Source organism: Crocodylus siamensis, chromosome 1, assembly GCF_052110815.1.
Source record: "Crocodylus siamensis isolate JL-2025a chromosome 1, ASM5211081v1, whole genome shotgun sequence".
Classification (NCBI taxonomy): Eukaryota; Metazoa; Chordata; order Crocodylia; family Crocodylidae; genus Crocodylus; species Crocodylus siamensis.
In genome coordinates, this window is record NC_143395.1 from 44235092 (window position 1) to 44250751 (window position 15660).

A 15660-nucleotide genomic window follows, 5' to 3' on the forward strand; every position below is an offset into this window, starting at 1 on the left:
TGCTGCTAACAAAAAATCTGTAAAGTTATATTATTAAATGATATCACTTTTGGTAGCACAAAATACAATATTAATTTTTATAAAAATCTTACTTTTCAAATATTTTAGAGAATGTACATGCTGTTCTTCCCCATTGGGAAATTTAAAATATTGCATTGATCAGAAAAAAATTCAGCTATAGTTTGAAGAGATATTCATATAAAAAGGAACTCTTTTATACAAACATTGTACTAGATGTACTAACTATGATCTAGCTTCCTCTTATGTTTTCAGCAACTTTATCTGTACTCTATCTTCCATGGCTCTCCCTGTCCACATTGAAAAGAAAATAGTATTAACTGGAAAGTGATAAAACTCATTGCTTTTATCTTTTAAAATAGTGGATATTATGTTTGTGAAAGAACCCAGATTGATAGCTTAATCTTCAGAATAATTCATCTCTACAGATTTAGCGAAGGTGACAGCAATTTAAATTTCTATAAAATGGATACCACACTGTGCTGTTCTTCCAGAAAGATTACATGGACTAGTAATCCTTGGTGTTTGTGCTCTCAGGCTGCTCAGACTTGAGCTTTTTTGTAAAGGTAGTGCTTCTGGAAACACTAATCAATAGATCCTAGGTAACTGTTTCCTTGTTTCAGAGTAAGTTCACCTCCTAGGTGTGTTCTGAGGATGTATAGGACTATATTAGGGGAACACACACACACACACACACACACACACACACACACAAACACACACATGCACACTTGCTGCAGCCCAGCTAAGAACATATATATATATTACTAGGGGATATAATATATGAGTGAAGTCAGTATTCTATTGAAGACTGAGTTTGGTGAAGCAAAGTTTCATTCTATGCACATATTGATTTACATTTCTTACTAGAAACAGGATCGTTTTTCTTAATCACCTATAAACTCATTACCAGTTACCTCATACACAACAGGTTGATTTGGAGAATGCTTGCCTAATAGGAACTGGACTGGGATTACTAGGTCATTTTGTATAGACATGTAAACATCAGGTAGAACCTTTTAGGCACTGTTAATCTGGGCTGAAATAGAATTGGTGATTTAGAACTGGTATACCACATTGATCATGGCTTATTCTCTGAACCACCCACATCCCCTGTGTAGATCATAATCATCCTGCTTTGTCTCACAAGATAAGATATCTTTAACTTTGTATGTCAAAAAGAAATTTAAGGAGAGGAATTCTATCCCTTTCTAAATCATTGATATCATGGGTGACTGGTACCTCATGATTCGGGGAGGGGGGGACCAGCGGCCGATTGCCAACCGGGGTCAGGAGGGTCTGGAAGTATCGGCAGCAATCCAGAAGTGCTGGCAGAAAATCCAGAAGTACCACCAGCACTTCTTTTGGCATCCACACATTCTCAGGGTGTGGGGCACTGGCTGTTACCAGGGCTGGCCCATTCATGCCTGTGAAACCTGTGGCTGCAGGAGCCCCACAGCCAAGAGGCCTCATGCGACCAACATCCTCCAGTGATATCTTTTAGACCAACTAAATAGGTAGAAACCTTTTTACTTAGCAAGCTTTTGGTCTTTAAAGCCCTTGGTCAGGCTGGGGAAGCATCTGCAGTTGGTGTGTGCTCTTCCTGGATAGAATGAATAGTAAAAATCCAATTGTCTGAGGATTTTCAATATAGGTTCGAGGGAGGGGTGATATGTCATAACCAAAGGTGTGCGATTCATGGGAGTTTTCCTTCTGCACTGCACCAGTTCTTTATGTAGTATCCAGGTGTCTCTTTCAAATGTGCATCTCTCTCTTTGGAGGACTGTCCTTGTTGTGTGAAAGCCTTTTACAGATTTGTGAGGTAGCAATCTCGGGTGTTCTCCTCTGTGCAAATTCAGTGGGATCTGAGGGTTTGGATGTGCATCATAGGTTTCTTGGTGGGTTTAGGGTGATTGCTGGTTCTGTGCAGATATGTATGTTGGTCTGAGGATGTCTTGTACAATGTGGTCTGTATTTTTCCATTCTGGGTGCTGATTATTGTGTCTAAAAAGGAGTTGGTGCTGGAGTACGCAAGAGATAGTTGATGGAGGGGTGATGATTGCTGAATTTCTGACGGAACTCAGTCAGAGATTGAAGGTTTTCAGTTCAAATGATGAAGATGTCATCAATGTATCTTAAGTATAACAAGGATTTGATGGTGCAGTCTTTGAGGAATTCTTTCAGGTGGCTCATAAAAAGGTTGGCATACTGTGGGGCCATTTTGGTGCCCATAGCTGTGCCCACGGTCTGGAAGAAGTGTTGGTTATTAAAAGTGAAATTGTTGTGTGAGAGGATGAAACATATCATTTCAGTAATATCTTTGGGTCTGTACTCAGAGTTGTTATCTTGCTCTTGTAGGTATGTAAGGAAGGCTTTGATGCCGTCCTGGTGTGGGATGTTGGTATATAAGCCGGTAATATCAATGGTGACTAGGAGGGTGTTGCTAGGAAGGTGGTCTATGTATTTAAGTTTTCGTAGAAAGTCCATAGTGTCTTGAACAAAACTCACTCTTTCACCATGAAACCCACTGACTCTCACCCACTGATTCTCTCATCTGCTGACTCCCTAATTTAAATTTTCACTCATTGGCTTGCATGCAGACCAGCCTCTGGCTTCTTTATTATTCATTCCAGCCAGGAAGAGCATAACCTGCTCAAGGGTTTTTTAACCCGAAAGCTTGCTAGAAAAATGTTTCCAACTATTTAGTTCATCTAATAAAAGATATTAGATTTACCCAAAGAACCTTATCTGCCATGTGTATGTATACATTTGGCAGGGGGTGGGGAGCAGGGAGAAGTGGCAGGCATGTACCTCCTAGCCTGGCAGGGTCCATCCAGACTCCTCTGCCAGCACTAGGAAGGGAAGGGACCCCTCTCCCCATGAAGCCCAGTTCCCATGTGGAGAGGAGGCCTCCAATTTTGTGCTTGCCAATGGGCCCCAGTACACCTTAATCCGCCTTTATGCTTGCTACACCACCCACCTCCAATGCCTTCTTCACATTGGGGGGGCCAAAAAATTGCAGGGGACCCCAAAAAATTGTGTGCCAGTCCTAGCTGTTTCCCCCCACTATCCCCCTATGTACACATACACATGGCCAGCAAGGGCCAATCTCAGGGGTGCACGTACCCCCTCCCCCATTCCCTACTACGCACCACCTATAATTTATATCCAGTTGCCTTAGGACCAGCAAATGTCTCTTGATTTGTAGGAGTTATGCTTGAGAAGAGAAAAGGGCAACACATTTGACTGCAAAATCCCCCTTTACTGGGATGTTCTTTTTTCTGGTTGGATACACGCTGCTCCAAGTACATGCCTATTGTATATGAGGTTTTTGTGGATGCAGTTAAAAATAACCAGAAAGATCAGTTTTAAGTAACATTTCAACAATGTGCTGCATTCCCTCAACAGCTGGGAAAAGAGGGATATTTGCTGCATTAATACCTAAATGTGATTATCCCTAGTGTTCAGAATTCCACAACCCTTCCAGCTGCAGCTATATTTTCTGTGATGTGAATCTCTGGCATTTACCATGCTGAGATGCCATATTTGCCGCAGAATCCTACTGAAGTGTAAAATATGCAGGGGGCAGGGAAAGCAATTTGAAAGAACCACATTTTCCTTTATTTATAGTTTCTTTTTCCATTAAATAATATAAAAAAGAACAGTGTGAAAAAGCAAAGTATATTTAAAAAATCCACAGACTCTGACCCTCTGGACTCCAGCTTCATGCTTCAGCAAGGTTCCAGAGTAATTTTAGTATCTCAGCATGGAGCCTGCATGGAAGTCACTTCAAAGCAAAAACAGGCTGACAGCAGCTAGCTTGTACGTCATAGCACCTGGAAGAACATAAAAAAGGAATAATATGTTGAATTTTCATCTAAGCCTTCCTTTCAGCCTGACTGCTGTGTGGTTAGGTTTATTGCTTAAGTTTAGGGATGGGAAAACTCATTTTGACCAATTTGAAACTCAATCAACTTTTTAGGTCTAAAAGCTTGACCTGTACTCAGACCTCATTATGTTTCAGTTCTGCTTTGGAGACAGAAATAGCTATTGGAAAGTTATACACATACTGGGTGTATACAAGGCACCTACTTGGGCCACCCAGGCTCTAGGGAGCTATTATATTGTACATTTCTATCATATCAGAAGTCTCCTGTTACCCAATTTTGTGTAAAACCAGCCCCAAATCTTGATTCCTCCTTTGCCTTGACATTTGAAATCTCAGTCTTTTTTAAACAGGGGGCATTTGTTAAAGAAAAAAGACAAAGTTAACAAACCAAAACGCTTAACACTTTACCTAGAATGCGTGAATATCTAGCCACTAGAAGCACACAGAGGCTTCTAGTGGCTAGATAACATATAGCTGTCAAATACATCTTTGCACCATTGGTATGTAAATGAATTCCAAAAATAGAGATGTTTCCATAACCTTATTCTTTATGGGGGCTCTCTGTATCCTCTTAATGTCACTGGAATTTAGTGTTCTGTCTTTGCAGAACAACTTTAATTTTCAAGATATACTAACTTTATTTTGAGGAAGCTTAGGACAGTGTCAACTTGCCATTTTTTACTCCACTAAGTAGTATCAAATATGGAAACTGTCATACTGCAAAACTTATTTTTATTTTAAGATGATGTATCATCATAACCCTTTAAATTTATTTCTAGGCATTAGAAGAGCCAACTAAGAAAGCAAGTGAGACTGAGCTCACCACTTTGGACACACATTCAGAGGTAACAATGATTCTCTCTATCTTTTTATCTGGAAACACTAAGGGTTAATCCTCATATTGCTTCTACTTTTCTAGATGTGCTCCCCTGCCCAGCTCAGGCAGCAAACTGAAGAACTCTGCGCAACTATTGATCAAGTCTTACAGGATCCATTGCCTATGGTAATATACCGGTCAACTGGTATTAGAACAGTCTTTCCCCACTTTTCCTCCTTCTGTTATTAATTAAGCCTGTGCACTTTTGAATCCCATTTTTCAGCGCCGGTGTGAATCTTCCCCAAGTTTCCTGCAGACACCCATGGATTCAGATACAGGCAAAGTAAGTGAGTAAGCTCAAACACATATTATATACCCTATGCATGTGACACAGGACAATGGTGAATCAAGCCATTGGCTTCTGAAGAGAAAGAGGGTGGTAGAAATAGGATAATTCTTAGAGAAAATTGGGAATTAAGGAAAGGTCATTCTATACTTTCTCTTCCCTCCCACCTTTCTTTACTGCATCAGATATTTGAACATGCCTGTAGGTAGAAAGTTTTAATTCTTCTGCCTATACCTTGCACAATTACTTACAGTTGAGTAAAGTGGATGTTAAGTCTTGAAGTGTAACTGTGAATGAATTTTCTGATAGGTAGAAAGTATTTATACCCACTTTGTACTGGTATAAATAATTAAACCAGATCCAAGGCAGTGGAAAAGTCTGTTCTGAACAAAAGAGGTCAGGTAAAGGAAACAGAGGCAACGAGAGAAGAAGACAATGTGGTTTGGACAACAAGTTAAAGCACAGGCTTGCAACCTTTAAGGGTGACATGCAGTTGGGTTACCTTAGTCCTTCCTGCTTTGTGCCAAGGGCTGCTCCCTTGCTGTTGTGCCACCCTACTGGAGCTTCTGCTTGCGCTCCACACTAAGTGCTGTCCATTGCCATTGACAATGGAGATGTGATAAGCAGAAACTGCAGTGGGGCAAGAGAGCAGGAAAGGATTGACACTGGAGGGGACTGCTGGCACAGGAAAGAAGAATGCATGCACAGGGTGGAGAAGGTGCTGTTGGGGCCATGTGCCAGCTCATATCTCTTTGCAGTCTGGGTGTGACCTGAGTTTAGGGATAAGAAGTAGGCATTGGAATAAAGACTTTGGCTTTGAAGATTAGAGTGGGGGAGAAATAGTTGTAAATGAGAAGAAAATATACGTAAGAGCCTTAGAAATGCCATGGGCATAAGAACATGCAAAATTCTATTCACTGGGTCAGACCATAGGTCCATCTTGTCCAGAGTCCCGTCCCACACAGTGGCAGTGTGTGGATGCTGAGAAGGAAGGTGAGCAGGGCATGTCTAGAATCTTCTACCCCTTCTCTTCTCCCAGTTGCAGCTTCCAGCATTCAGAGGTTTAGGAAGCTGAGACTGCATTCCTACCTACCTTGTTCAACACCTTCCTTTATAAATTTGTCTATTCTTTTTTTGAACTAGGTTAAGCCACCGGCCTCCGCAACATCTTGTGGCAATGAGTTACACAAGTTAATTACATACCTTGCAAAAAAGAACTCCCTCTTGTTAGTCTTAAACCTCCTACCCAATAGTTTCATTTAATGACCCCTACTTCTAGTATTTGGAAAGATGGTAAATAATAATTCCTTATGAACATTCTCTGCAGCATTTAATATTTTGTAAACCTCTATCATGTGTCCTGCCCTCCCCCACCCCCAGTGTCTCGTTTCTAAGCTAACAAGTCCTAGCCTATTTAGTCTCTCCTCATATGGAAGCCCCTCCATACCCCTGATCATCTTTGTTGCCCTCCTCTGTACCTTGTGTAATTCCTATACATCCTTTTTGAGGTGTGGGGACCAAAACTTCACACAGTATTCAAAGTGTGGATGCACCATAGATCTAGAAAGGGAGAGAATTATATTTTTGGACTTGTCTACAATTCCTTTCTTGATCATTCCAAACATTTGATTTGCCTTTTGTCTGATGGTTAGCAAATTGTTTTAGTGAACAGCCCACAATGACTCCAAGATCTCTTTCCTATATGGTAGGGCAGGATGGCACCTTAAAGTCTCTACCTTATTTAGAAAGGCATATATTTTTGTAGGCTACAGCCTACTTCATCAATTAGTCTTCGAAGATGCTACCTTGTATTGACTTCTGCCTGACTTTAGACTATCATAGCTAACTACCTCACTCTGGGTGCCTCTACACATGCAATTAAAGCTCCAGAGTTTATTGCTTCTGGGTGCACCATTTGAACGTGTGCCAAAGACTGTAGTATGTTGAGCTGAGTCAGAGCAGCCCTGGCTGGCAGGAGGCCCCAGGGATCAGCCTGCCAGCCTGGGGCTGCTTCCCCTGGCTCAATGTGCTGCAGAGCGGCTGGCTGGGCATGAGACTGCTTCAGTGCAGGGCTTGCTAGCAGGCAGCCCCGTACTGAAACACCCTCATGCCCCAGCCAGCTGCGGTAGCATCTACAAGTATACCGTTGCTGAGTAAAAAAATCTGCAGCAGGATAGGACTTGTATGTATAAGTACCACTGTGCTTCAGAGTTAATTTGTTAACTTTAGCCTAATTGGTGGGAGGGGGAAGAGGGCATGTGTAGAGGCCTGACATTTACTGCAGAGCTAATTAGTTTACTTCTCAGTAAATGCCTCATGTAGCACCTTCTGTGTGGTGACTGTTGATCTAGAGCCCATCATTGTATATAAATATTTGAGGGGTTTTTTTTTCCTATGTACATCAGTTAGTTCTTACCAACATTTCAATTTCAACATTGGATGAAATAGGCAGCAGAAGAAAATGTAAAAAATGAGAGTTTTTGCCAAGTGACAGCATGAGGGAGAATGTCCTAGGCAAATAGAAGTGAGTTCCCTCATGGTGCTTGGATACATCCCTTGTCTGTTAACAGATTAACAGAAGGAGTCCTTGGAGGTATTATCAAGGTCATTTTTAACAATATCAAGGTCATTTTTAACAGAATGAGGTCAGCTACTGTACTTAGATTTTTGGCAACCTCATAATCTTTAAAACAATAATACCTATGCCTATATTCTTCTTCCTATTGCAGCAATGAGACCATTAAGGTTTTGCAAGAAGTCACCCTAAAAACATGTATCTTGCCTCAGGAGACCAATCCTGTTCTGTCCAGGGAACCCATGTTTAGGGCACTTTCCTGGGAAATGAGAGATATAGGTGTGGGGCCTCAAACTCCCTTTTACCCTATCTGGGAAAGTGCTGTAGCCAAAATTGGACAAAATGGCGGTGGGAGCTTGTTTTTTTCCTCCGTTTAGGTGTAAGCATGATCTCAAGTTCAATCATTCAACATGGTTCTTCAACGAAGGAACTGGGGACTTCTTTTTAAGTGTCACTTAAACATCTTAGAGGTGGAATAAGACCTGAGCCTTAGAGTTAAACATTAATGAATCATTCTTCACTTAGGACATATTATAAGCATGTCTTACAGTTTTAAGCAATTAATATCTTACACCCAGGATAAAAGCTTACAGAATTATTCCAGTGTTGTCTGCATGTTACTATATCAATTTATGTTGTGTACAGATGTCTACAGTGCCACAGAGAACAGCTGGAAGGGAAACCAAATATGTAAGTCCCCTTATAATTATTCTGTTTTAGCTACAAAAATGTTTTACTTTGTAGGAATAATAATCATCCCTCCATGCCAGTTGGATCTGCATGAGAGAAGGGTGGAAACTGGTGTAGAAAATGAGTTCTTTATGAATGTGAAAGTGAGTCAGCCAGGGTATTGGCAATGACGAAACCTCTGACCCTTGCTTCAAATTCATCCTGTTTGGTGGCTCTTCAGCACAGGATGATTATTATCCCTGGCCAAATGAAAGCCAAGCTCAATGCCAGTTTAAAGTAATTTTAATTGCCTTTTTTTTTCTTTTAATTTCCTTTTTTTGTTTAATTTTGAGAAGACAGTCTGAGGACACTATTTTGCAATATTTGGCAAGGTTCTTTGGTTAGATGTGATGTCTGTTACTGACTGAGTAGTTGGAAAAAAGTTCTTAGCAAGCTTTCAGGCACAGTCACCCTTCATCAGGCATAGGGAGTCTCTGCTGCTCTGAGACTCCAAGCAATGACAGAACCTAAAAGTGTGGAGGGATGTCAGTGAAAATGTAAACAGGTAGAGATAAGCAAGACAAAGGGGGAAGGAAAGTAGTGAAGACCAGGGGAAAGGAAAAGTCAGAGAGAGAACACAGAGATAAAACACAAGGTGAAAAAGAGACAGTCTGTGATAAAGGGAATAGTTAGAAATCAGGAAAGCAGAAATGGGAGAAGCTAAAAGTGTGACAGAATGTCAGTGAAAATATAAAAGGGTAGAAGTAGGAAAACAAAAGGTAAAGAAGGGGGAAGAAAACAGAGGACAAAAAAAAAGGCCAAAGGAAAAACAATATAGAGGTAATAATAATACAAGGTAAAAAAGAGGCTAGCAATAACAAGGTAATGTTGTGATGTGAAGCCAGGTTGTAATGTGTCATAAATCCAATGTCTGTATTGAGTCCATGATTTTTAGTATCTAGTAAGTGGATGAAGTAAAGTTTGTAGGCTCATCTATGAAAGATGTGTTGTAAGTTCCCACTAAGGATTAGAACTGAGAGATCGGAGAGGTAGTGATTGTCCTGTGAGAAGCATGTCCCCACAGGTAGCTAGGTATTCTTGTCTTTCATAGATTTCTGGTGTGCGTTCATTCTGGTGTGCAATTGTTGTTTGGTTTCTCCTACTTATTTTCCATGAGGGCATTTAGTGCACTGGATGAGAAATATTACATTTTTTGGAGGCCCAGGCATAGGATCCAGGAATGCTGATGGCTCTGTTGTGGGGTGTAGTAATTGTGGGGGTGGTGGAGATATTTTGGCACATTTTACATTTCTTGTCCTGGCATGGTCTGGATCCATTTGGTGTGGTTTGGGTCATAGGGAGTTTGCTTCTGGTGATCGGGATAGCAAAGTTAATGAGGCTAGGATGGGTGGATCTGGAAACATCTCATTGAGAATTAGGTCTTCTTCTCGTATGGGTTGCAATTGTTGATGATTTTCCATGTAAGTTCCAAGGAAGGGTGATATGTCATCACCAATGGTGTGTGATTTGTGGGGATTTTCTTTTTGTTCTGCAGCAAATCTTCACGTGGTATCCAGGTGGCTCTTTCAAAAGTGCAATCTATCTCTGGAAAAGTGTCCTTGTTGGCTGAAGGCCCTTTTGAGATTTGTGAGGGTGTGATCATGAGTATTCTCCTTGCTGCCAATTCAGTGGTGTGGGAGTGCTCGGCTGTAAATTACAGCTTTCTTGGTGTGTTTAAAGTGATTGCTGGTTCTTTGTAGCTATGTATGTTGGTCAGTGGGTTTCTTGTATATGGTGGTTTGAATTTTACCATCTTGGATATTGACCATGGCATGTAAAAAAGGAAATGCTGGTGTTGGAGTATTCAAGCAATAGTCTGATGGAGGGGTGATGATTGTTGAATTTTTGGTGGAAGTCCACCAGAGACTGCAGGGTTTCAGTCCAAATGATGAAGATATCATCTGTGTATCTCAGGTATAATAAGGGTTTGATGGTGCAGTTCTTGAGAAATTTTCTAGATGGCCCATAAAAAGATTGGCATATTGTGGGGCCATTTTGGTGCCTATAGCTGTACCCATGGTCTGGAGGAAGTATTGGTTGTTAAAAATGAAGTTGTTGTGTGTGAGGATGAAGTATCCCTCCACACTTTAAATGTCTCTCATTCCTTGGAGTCTCAGATCTGCAGAGACTCCCTATGCCTGATGAAGGGTGACTGTGCCCAAAAGCTTGCTAAGAACCTTTTTGCAACTACTCAGTTGGTCTAATAAAAGATGTCACATCTACCCAAAGAACCTTGCCTGCCTATGTCTTTAGACCAACATGGCTACAACCAAAAACCCTTGCAATTGTTGGGCATTTATACATGTGCTCCAGGCGGAGGTAGGGAGTGCTTTAATTAGAGTGTCTGTGAGAGCCTCTCTAATATAAGCATCCAGAGAATCTCACGTATCAGTGTCCCCACACTTAAAAATGGTGGCAGGGTTGCTCATTTGCCAAGCTTTAGTTAAAGTGCCCCCACAACCATTTTTAAGATGAGATGCTGGAATCTGCAGACTCAATTAATCAAGCCTGCTCTGACACACTGTAATTACAGCGCATTGGAGCAGCCTTGCTGCTCATGTATAGGCACCCAATGTGCATTACTGCCATATCATGCCTTTTAGTTATTGCCCATACACCATAAATTGGGGCTTACCGAAATTTCCAGCACCTGCTACACTATTAGAACAATGGTTCTTAAACCGGGTTCCATGGCACCCTAGAATGCCTTGAAATCATTTTCAAGGGTGCTATGGGGTGCTAAGCAACTCTGACATTATTAGGTGTGCAAATGTTTATCACAAGGTAAACCCAGAGATTTCAAATGAGAATCCTTAGCATAAAAACATTCTGTCCCGCTGTGGTCTTTCTGAGTTCTTTTCAACAGGTTATTTGCTCTATTATTTTTCTGTCGTCAAAAAATGAGTGCAAATTTAAGAGATGACCTTTTCCACAGAGTTCCTTGAGTCTATTGAGGGGTCTATTGAGGGCTGCTTTGAGTCTAAAAAGGTTGAGAGCAACTGGGTTAGGATTATGCAAGTTAGCCCTAAATATGTACAAGCTACCTTGTTGTGTGGATACACAGGCAAGTGTGTCAGCATGGACACACACACACACATGCACACACATACAATAACCACTCTAAGTTAATTAATCTGTTCTAATAAGTATGAAAGCCTTAAACTCAGATATTATTATCATTCTCATTAGTATAAACAGTTAATGTTGGTGATTTATTTTACTTACAACCCATTTATTTGTATGAGAGGCCTGCCCATTATTCATTGCTCAGTCTTTCTCTTGAATCACAGATCAGGAGCAGTGTAGGTAAAACCAGTAAAGATTGCTACTTGCTACCAATACACTATTTGATCAATAAAATTTTGTTTCTGGAATGGGTAGCAAAAGAAGTGTTGTGCATTTTTCTTATGTGCTTTGGACTGTGATTCTACTTGACAGATTGTGCTGGTTCAGCCTAATTAGGAAGGAGACTGGAAGAGATAATTTTTAGTGATATAAAAAACAAGCTCGCTGTCTGTATCTTGAAGACAATAACATATATTGCTCACCACTGTAATCCTTATGCTCACTAAACTGTGCCCAACATTTTTCCAAGTGGAATTTTCAGCATGTGACATACAGTGACTAATGCTGCCCAATGAGATGCTATTTTTGGAGATTGCTTTTGTGTGACCATTTAACACAGAAAGTTAGTCAGGTTCATTTTCTCTATGACCTTTACAAATGTGTTGAGAATTAAAGTCACACCTCAATTCAGACATGATATTTTAACTAACACCTCTCTAGATAGCCCTTCTCAACAGCAGTTTCTTTCTCTATGCTGAGTTTTTCACATTTTCCTGCAATGTATAATGCTTCTACTACTGTAAATCAGTGATCGCTTTTAGGGTTTTCCTCAGAGGATAACATAGCTTCTGACTCAAGAGAAGCTGTGGAGGTTAAAACGGCTTTAAACCCTTAAGGCCCCAATACAAATCTGTCTCTCTAAGGATCCACTCCCTAATACTACAAAGATGAAGAAGTCCCAAAGCTCCTTTTTGATTGGGCTCATTATTAATCATTTGTCCTTAAGGCAGCTCTAAGTTAGATTCCATGGCAATGGTCTCCTAGAAACCACTGGGTACCTGAGAATAACCAACTCACAATCCCTATCAACTCTGTAGCCTGCAACAATGGCTGCAATACAGGCCAGTGCTGAGCCATTAACACAGCTTTGGGGTATTCAAGAAACCAGGTTTATTCCCTGGTAGTTTGTTTTGCCTGTTTAGTACAGCAAAAAGGGGCCATAATATAATCTAGAATTAGATCTAGGTTAGAAAACCTGCTTAATACAATACAAAAGCTAGGAGCTTCCTGATATACTGCTTGGACTGAATATTGAAAGGGCATTTGTTGTATTAATATCAAACTGTGAGCTCATCCAGCATGCTCACTACCTTCTGACTTGTGCCTGATGACCTTTCTTGGAGCGATGATTTTTTAATTTCTTAGAAGAGATCTGTATTATGTTTCTTTCTTTTGAAGTAGCTTTTAACTTGTTTGTCTGAAATTCATTTTTACTTAGGAAGGATTAGCATGGTATTTTAACAATATACTTATCATTATTTATGTGCATGCTATCTTTTGTTGAATGTTTAATACAAAGAAGTCTTGAATATGTCATTGGTTAAGAGAAAAATAGATTATCTTTGTGGGTGAGTGAATCAGACCCAGCAAAAGCTGTTTTCCTGCTAAATCCCTTTGCATATTTTACATAACATTAGTATTTATATGAATATAACATTTGACTAGCAGTGTCCTGTGATAATGGCCAGCCTGAGGGCCTTGCCATCCCCAGGGGTGCAACCCCATGCAGACAGCCAGCAGAGCGCCTTCAAGCCAGTCAGTACATGGATGACTGGAGTTTAGGGGGTGGGGGAGAACAAGGTAGGATGTTGGATCATGTCCCCATGAGCTGGAGCTTCCTTCCCATGGCAGGAAGAGTAGCTCCCCAAAAAGCGCCTTCCCACACTGCTCCCACCTCCCAGTCACCCTGAGAAGCATGACCAGTATCCCCCCACACCAATCCCAAATTCCTTTTTATTAAAACATGAGGCATTCTTTAATTTACTTCCTTTTTATTTCTTTTTAAATTCTTTTTTTTTTTTACTTTTTCTTTTCCTTTAGTGGTTGAATTCCTTCATTTCACCAACGTTCCCCCACCCACCTCCCATTTCATTACTCACCCTCATTCCATTAACACTATGCCTCCCAGCTACCCATCCTTGCAACCCATTTCTGCCCCCCGCAAGAGCAGGGATAGAAGCCAGTCTTGGCTCACCAACCCTGTAGTGGCAATTCATAGCTGTGCAGGTGGAAGACAGAGGAGGATTTTAGCCTTAATGCGTGACTGCTCCAAACCCAAGCTAGCATTAAAACCAATCATTTGGGCAGTTGAAAGTGCAGCATGGAACACTGTTGAATAATGGCTTAACAAGAACTTGGTCATAATTAGAAACTAAATGAATAGAGTCTCAGTTCTCAGCTATCCTTTTTTTTTCACTTGATACTCATTTTATATAACTTCCCATTAATGTAAATAATTGCATGATTGAGCAAGGTAGTGGAGAATCAGCAATGAAACACGTCTGTTCCATTATTAATATGCTATGGAACTTACCCACATCCCCAGCTTCTGTCTAGCTTTATTGGCTTTGATGGAACAATGGTAGGTAACACCAGCTGATAATTTGGCTCACTATTTTCAGCAATTAGTTTTAGAATCTTATTAATGGCCACAGTGTAATCCCACTTACTTTCATTTTATACTGGTGTATCTCCATTGACTAGCAGAGTTATTGCTTGTTTACAGAAGTGTAAGATCAAATTCACATTTCAAATAAGCATTTTTCTGTGGCATTTTAGTTCCCTTGGTCATTTTATTTTCATTAAATGCTGTCAATCGAGAAGAAGCTTTGTTTTTTGGATTTTGGAAGTCATAAAGATCAAACAATTTTTGCAGAAAAGACAAAGTAACAGTTTCTTTGCAACAGAATTCCAAAATCTTCTGTTATTAACTACTAGCCAGTTGTCTATCAGGAATGACATGGGGAGTGGATCAGGGAGGACAGGCAGGGATAGAGCACCCCCGCCTCCTCCCAGGAGTGGTGGAGGAGGGGAGGAACGGGACCTTACTCTATCATCCCATCAGCCAGCACCCCTCACTGCTGCTGCCCTCAGGGAGCTGGCCTCGCCCCCCTCTCAGTCCCCTCCATCCCTGCTGTCGTGGCGACGGTCAGCTGCCTTCTGTCTGTAATGCTCTTGGAGCACTCTGACTGGTTGTTTCAGTAACCAATTTGAGTGCTCCAAGAGCATTATGGACAGACAGACAGGCAGACAGATTAAGCCCTTTATTGTATTAGAATTATTATATTAGAATTTTCTCATATGGTTCTTCAGTTATTTTCAAACAAGCCATTATGATTTCCAGTTATCAATAGGAAGAGTATTAACATGCAGATTATTGCTGTGCTTTTGCCTTATCTTTTACCTAAGTGCTAAAAAGGAGCTATAGGCAAAATATGATTATAGATAAAAAGTGTTTACGGCAAAAGAAATAGGCAGAAATCTGCAGGCTTTGCTTCCTAAAGACAATGTAAGGCAAATAAAAAAGACTCAAGATTTCATGTCAATGTCTGAAAATAAATGAGTTTCTTTAACACTTTTTTGTTAGTCCAATGTAAATTTGGATCAACTCCACTGAAACCAGATTTACTTTGAAATTACACTAGTGTAATTGACAGCAAAATTTGGCTCCAGTAGTTTATACTGACAGATTTCCCATTACTTAGTCCTTGGGCTCTTTCAATTTCTTAAAGTTTACAATAAGATCCAGTGGCAGATTAGGGTGAGTGCGTGAAAGAAATTCAATAACATGTGAACATACTCTCGAGCCACCAATGCAAATGTAGTTTGTCCAATGAATTTTTTCAGTCCTATTACTGTACACTGAGCTGCCTGGCACACAGTACACTTAAGATGTGATTAACCAGTTAATTACACTCAGATACAAGTTAATGAAATTGATAGCATGATAAAACAAGGAATAAGCCACAAAGTTATTACACAAAAAATGTGTAACAGTTTTGTGGCTCGTTCCCATCATGCCATTAATTGAACATGTGGCTAGCCTTGGGCTTCCAGCTGTGGGGGCACACCATGCACCACTGCAGCTGGTAGCCCTTTGTTGTTGGGGCTCCCAGCCAAGAGGAGCTTATGATACATCCCAGCAGCTGGGAGCTCCCTCA

At 40.7% G+C, this 15660-nt stretch overlaps 1 protein-coding gene across 13 annotated transcripts in view; it reads left to right on the top strand.

Moving 5' to 3' along the window:
- The window catches only part of MLIP (muscular LMNA interacting protein), a 213087-nt gene that overhangs the window by 147700 nt on the left and 49727 nt on the right, over positions 1-15660 (top strand). For all 13 annotated transcript variants that reach the window (XM_090033935.1, XM_090033944.1, XM_090033925.1 and 10 more), the window contains 4 exons: positions 4687-4752; positions 4827-4910; positions 5008-5067; positions 8291-8335. In XM_090033935.1, coding sequence (XP_089890061.1) covers positions 4687-4752; positions 4827-4910; positions 5008-5067; positions 8291-8335 — 255 coding nt within the window. The remainder of the gene's footprint in view (positions 1-4686; positions 4753-4826; positions 4911-5007; positions 5068-8290; positions 8336-15660) is intronic.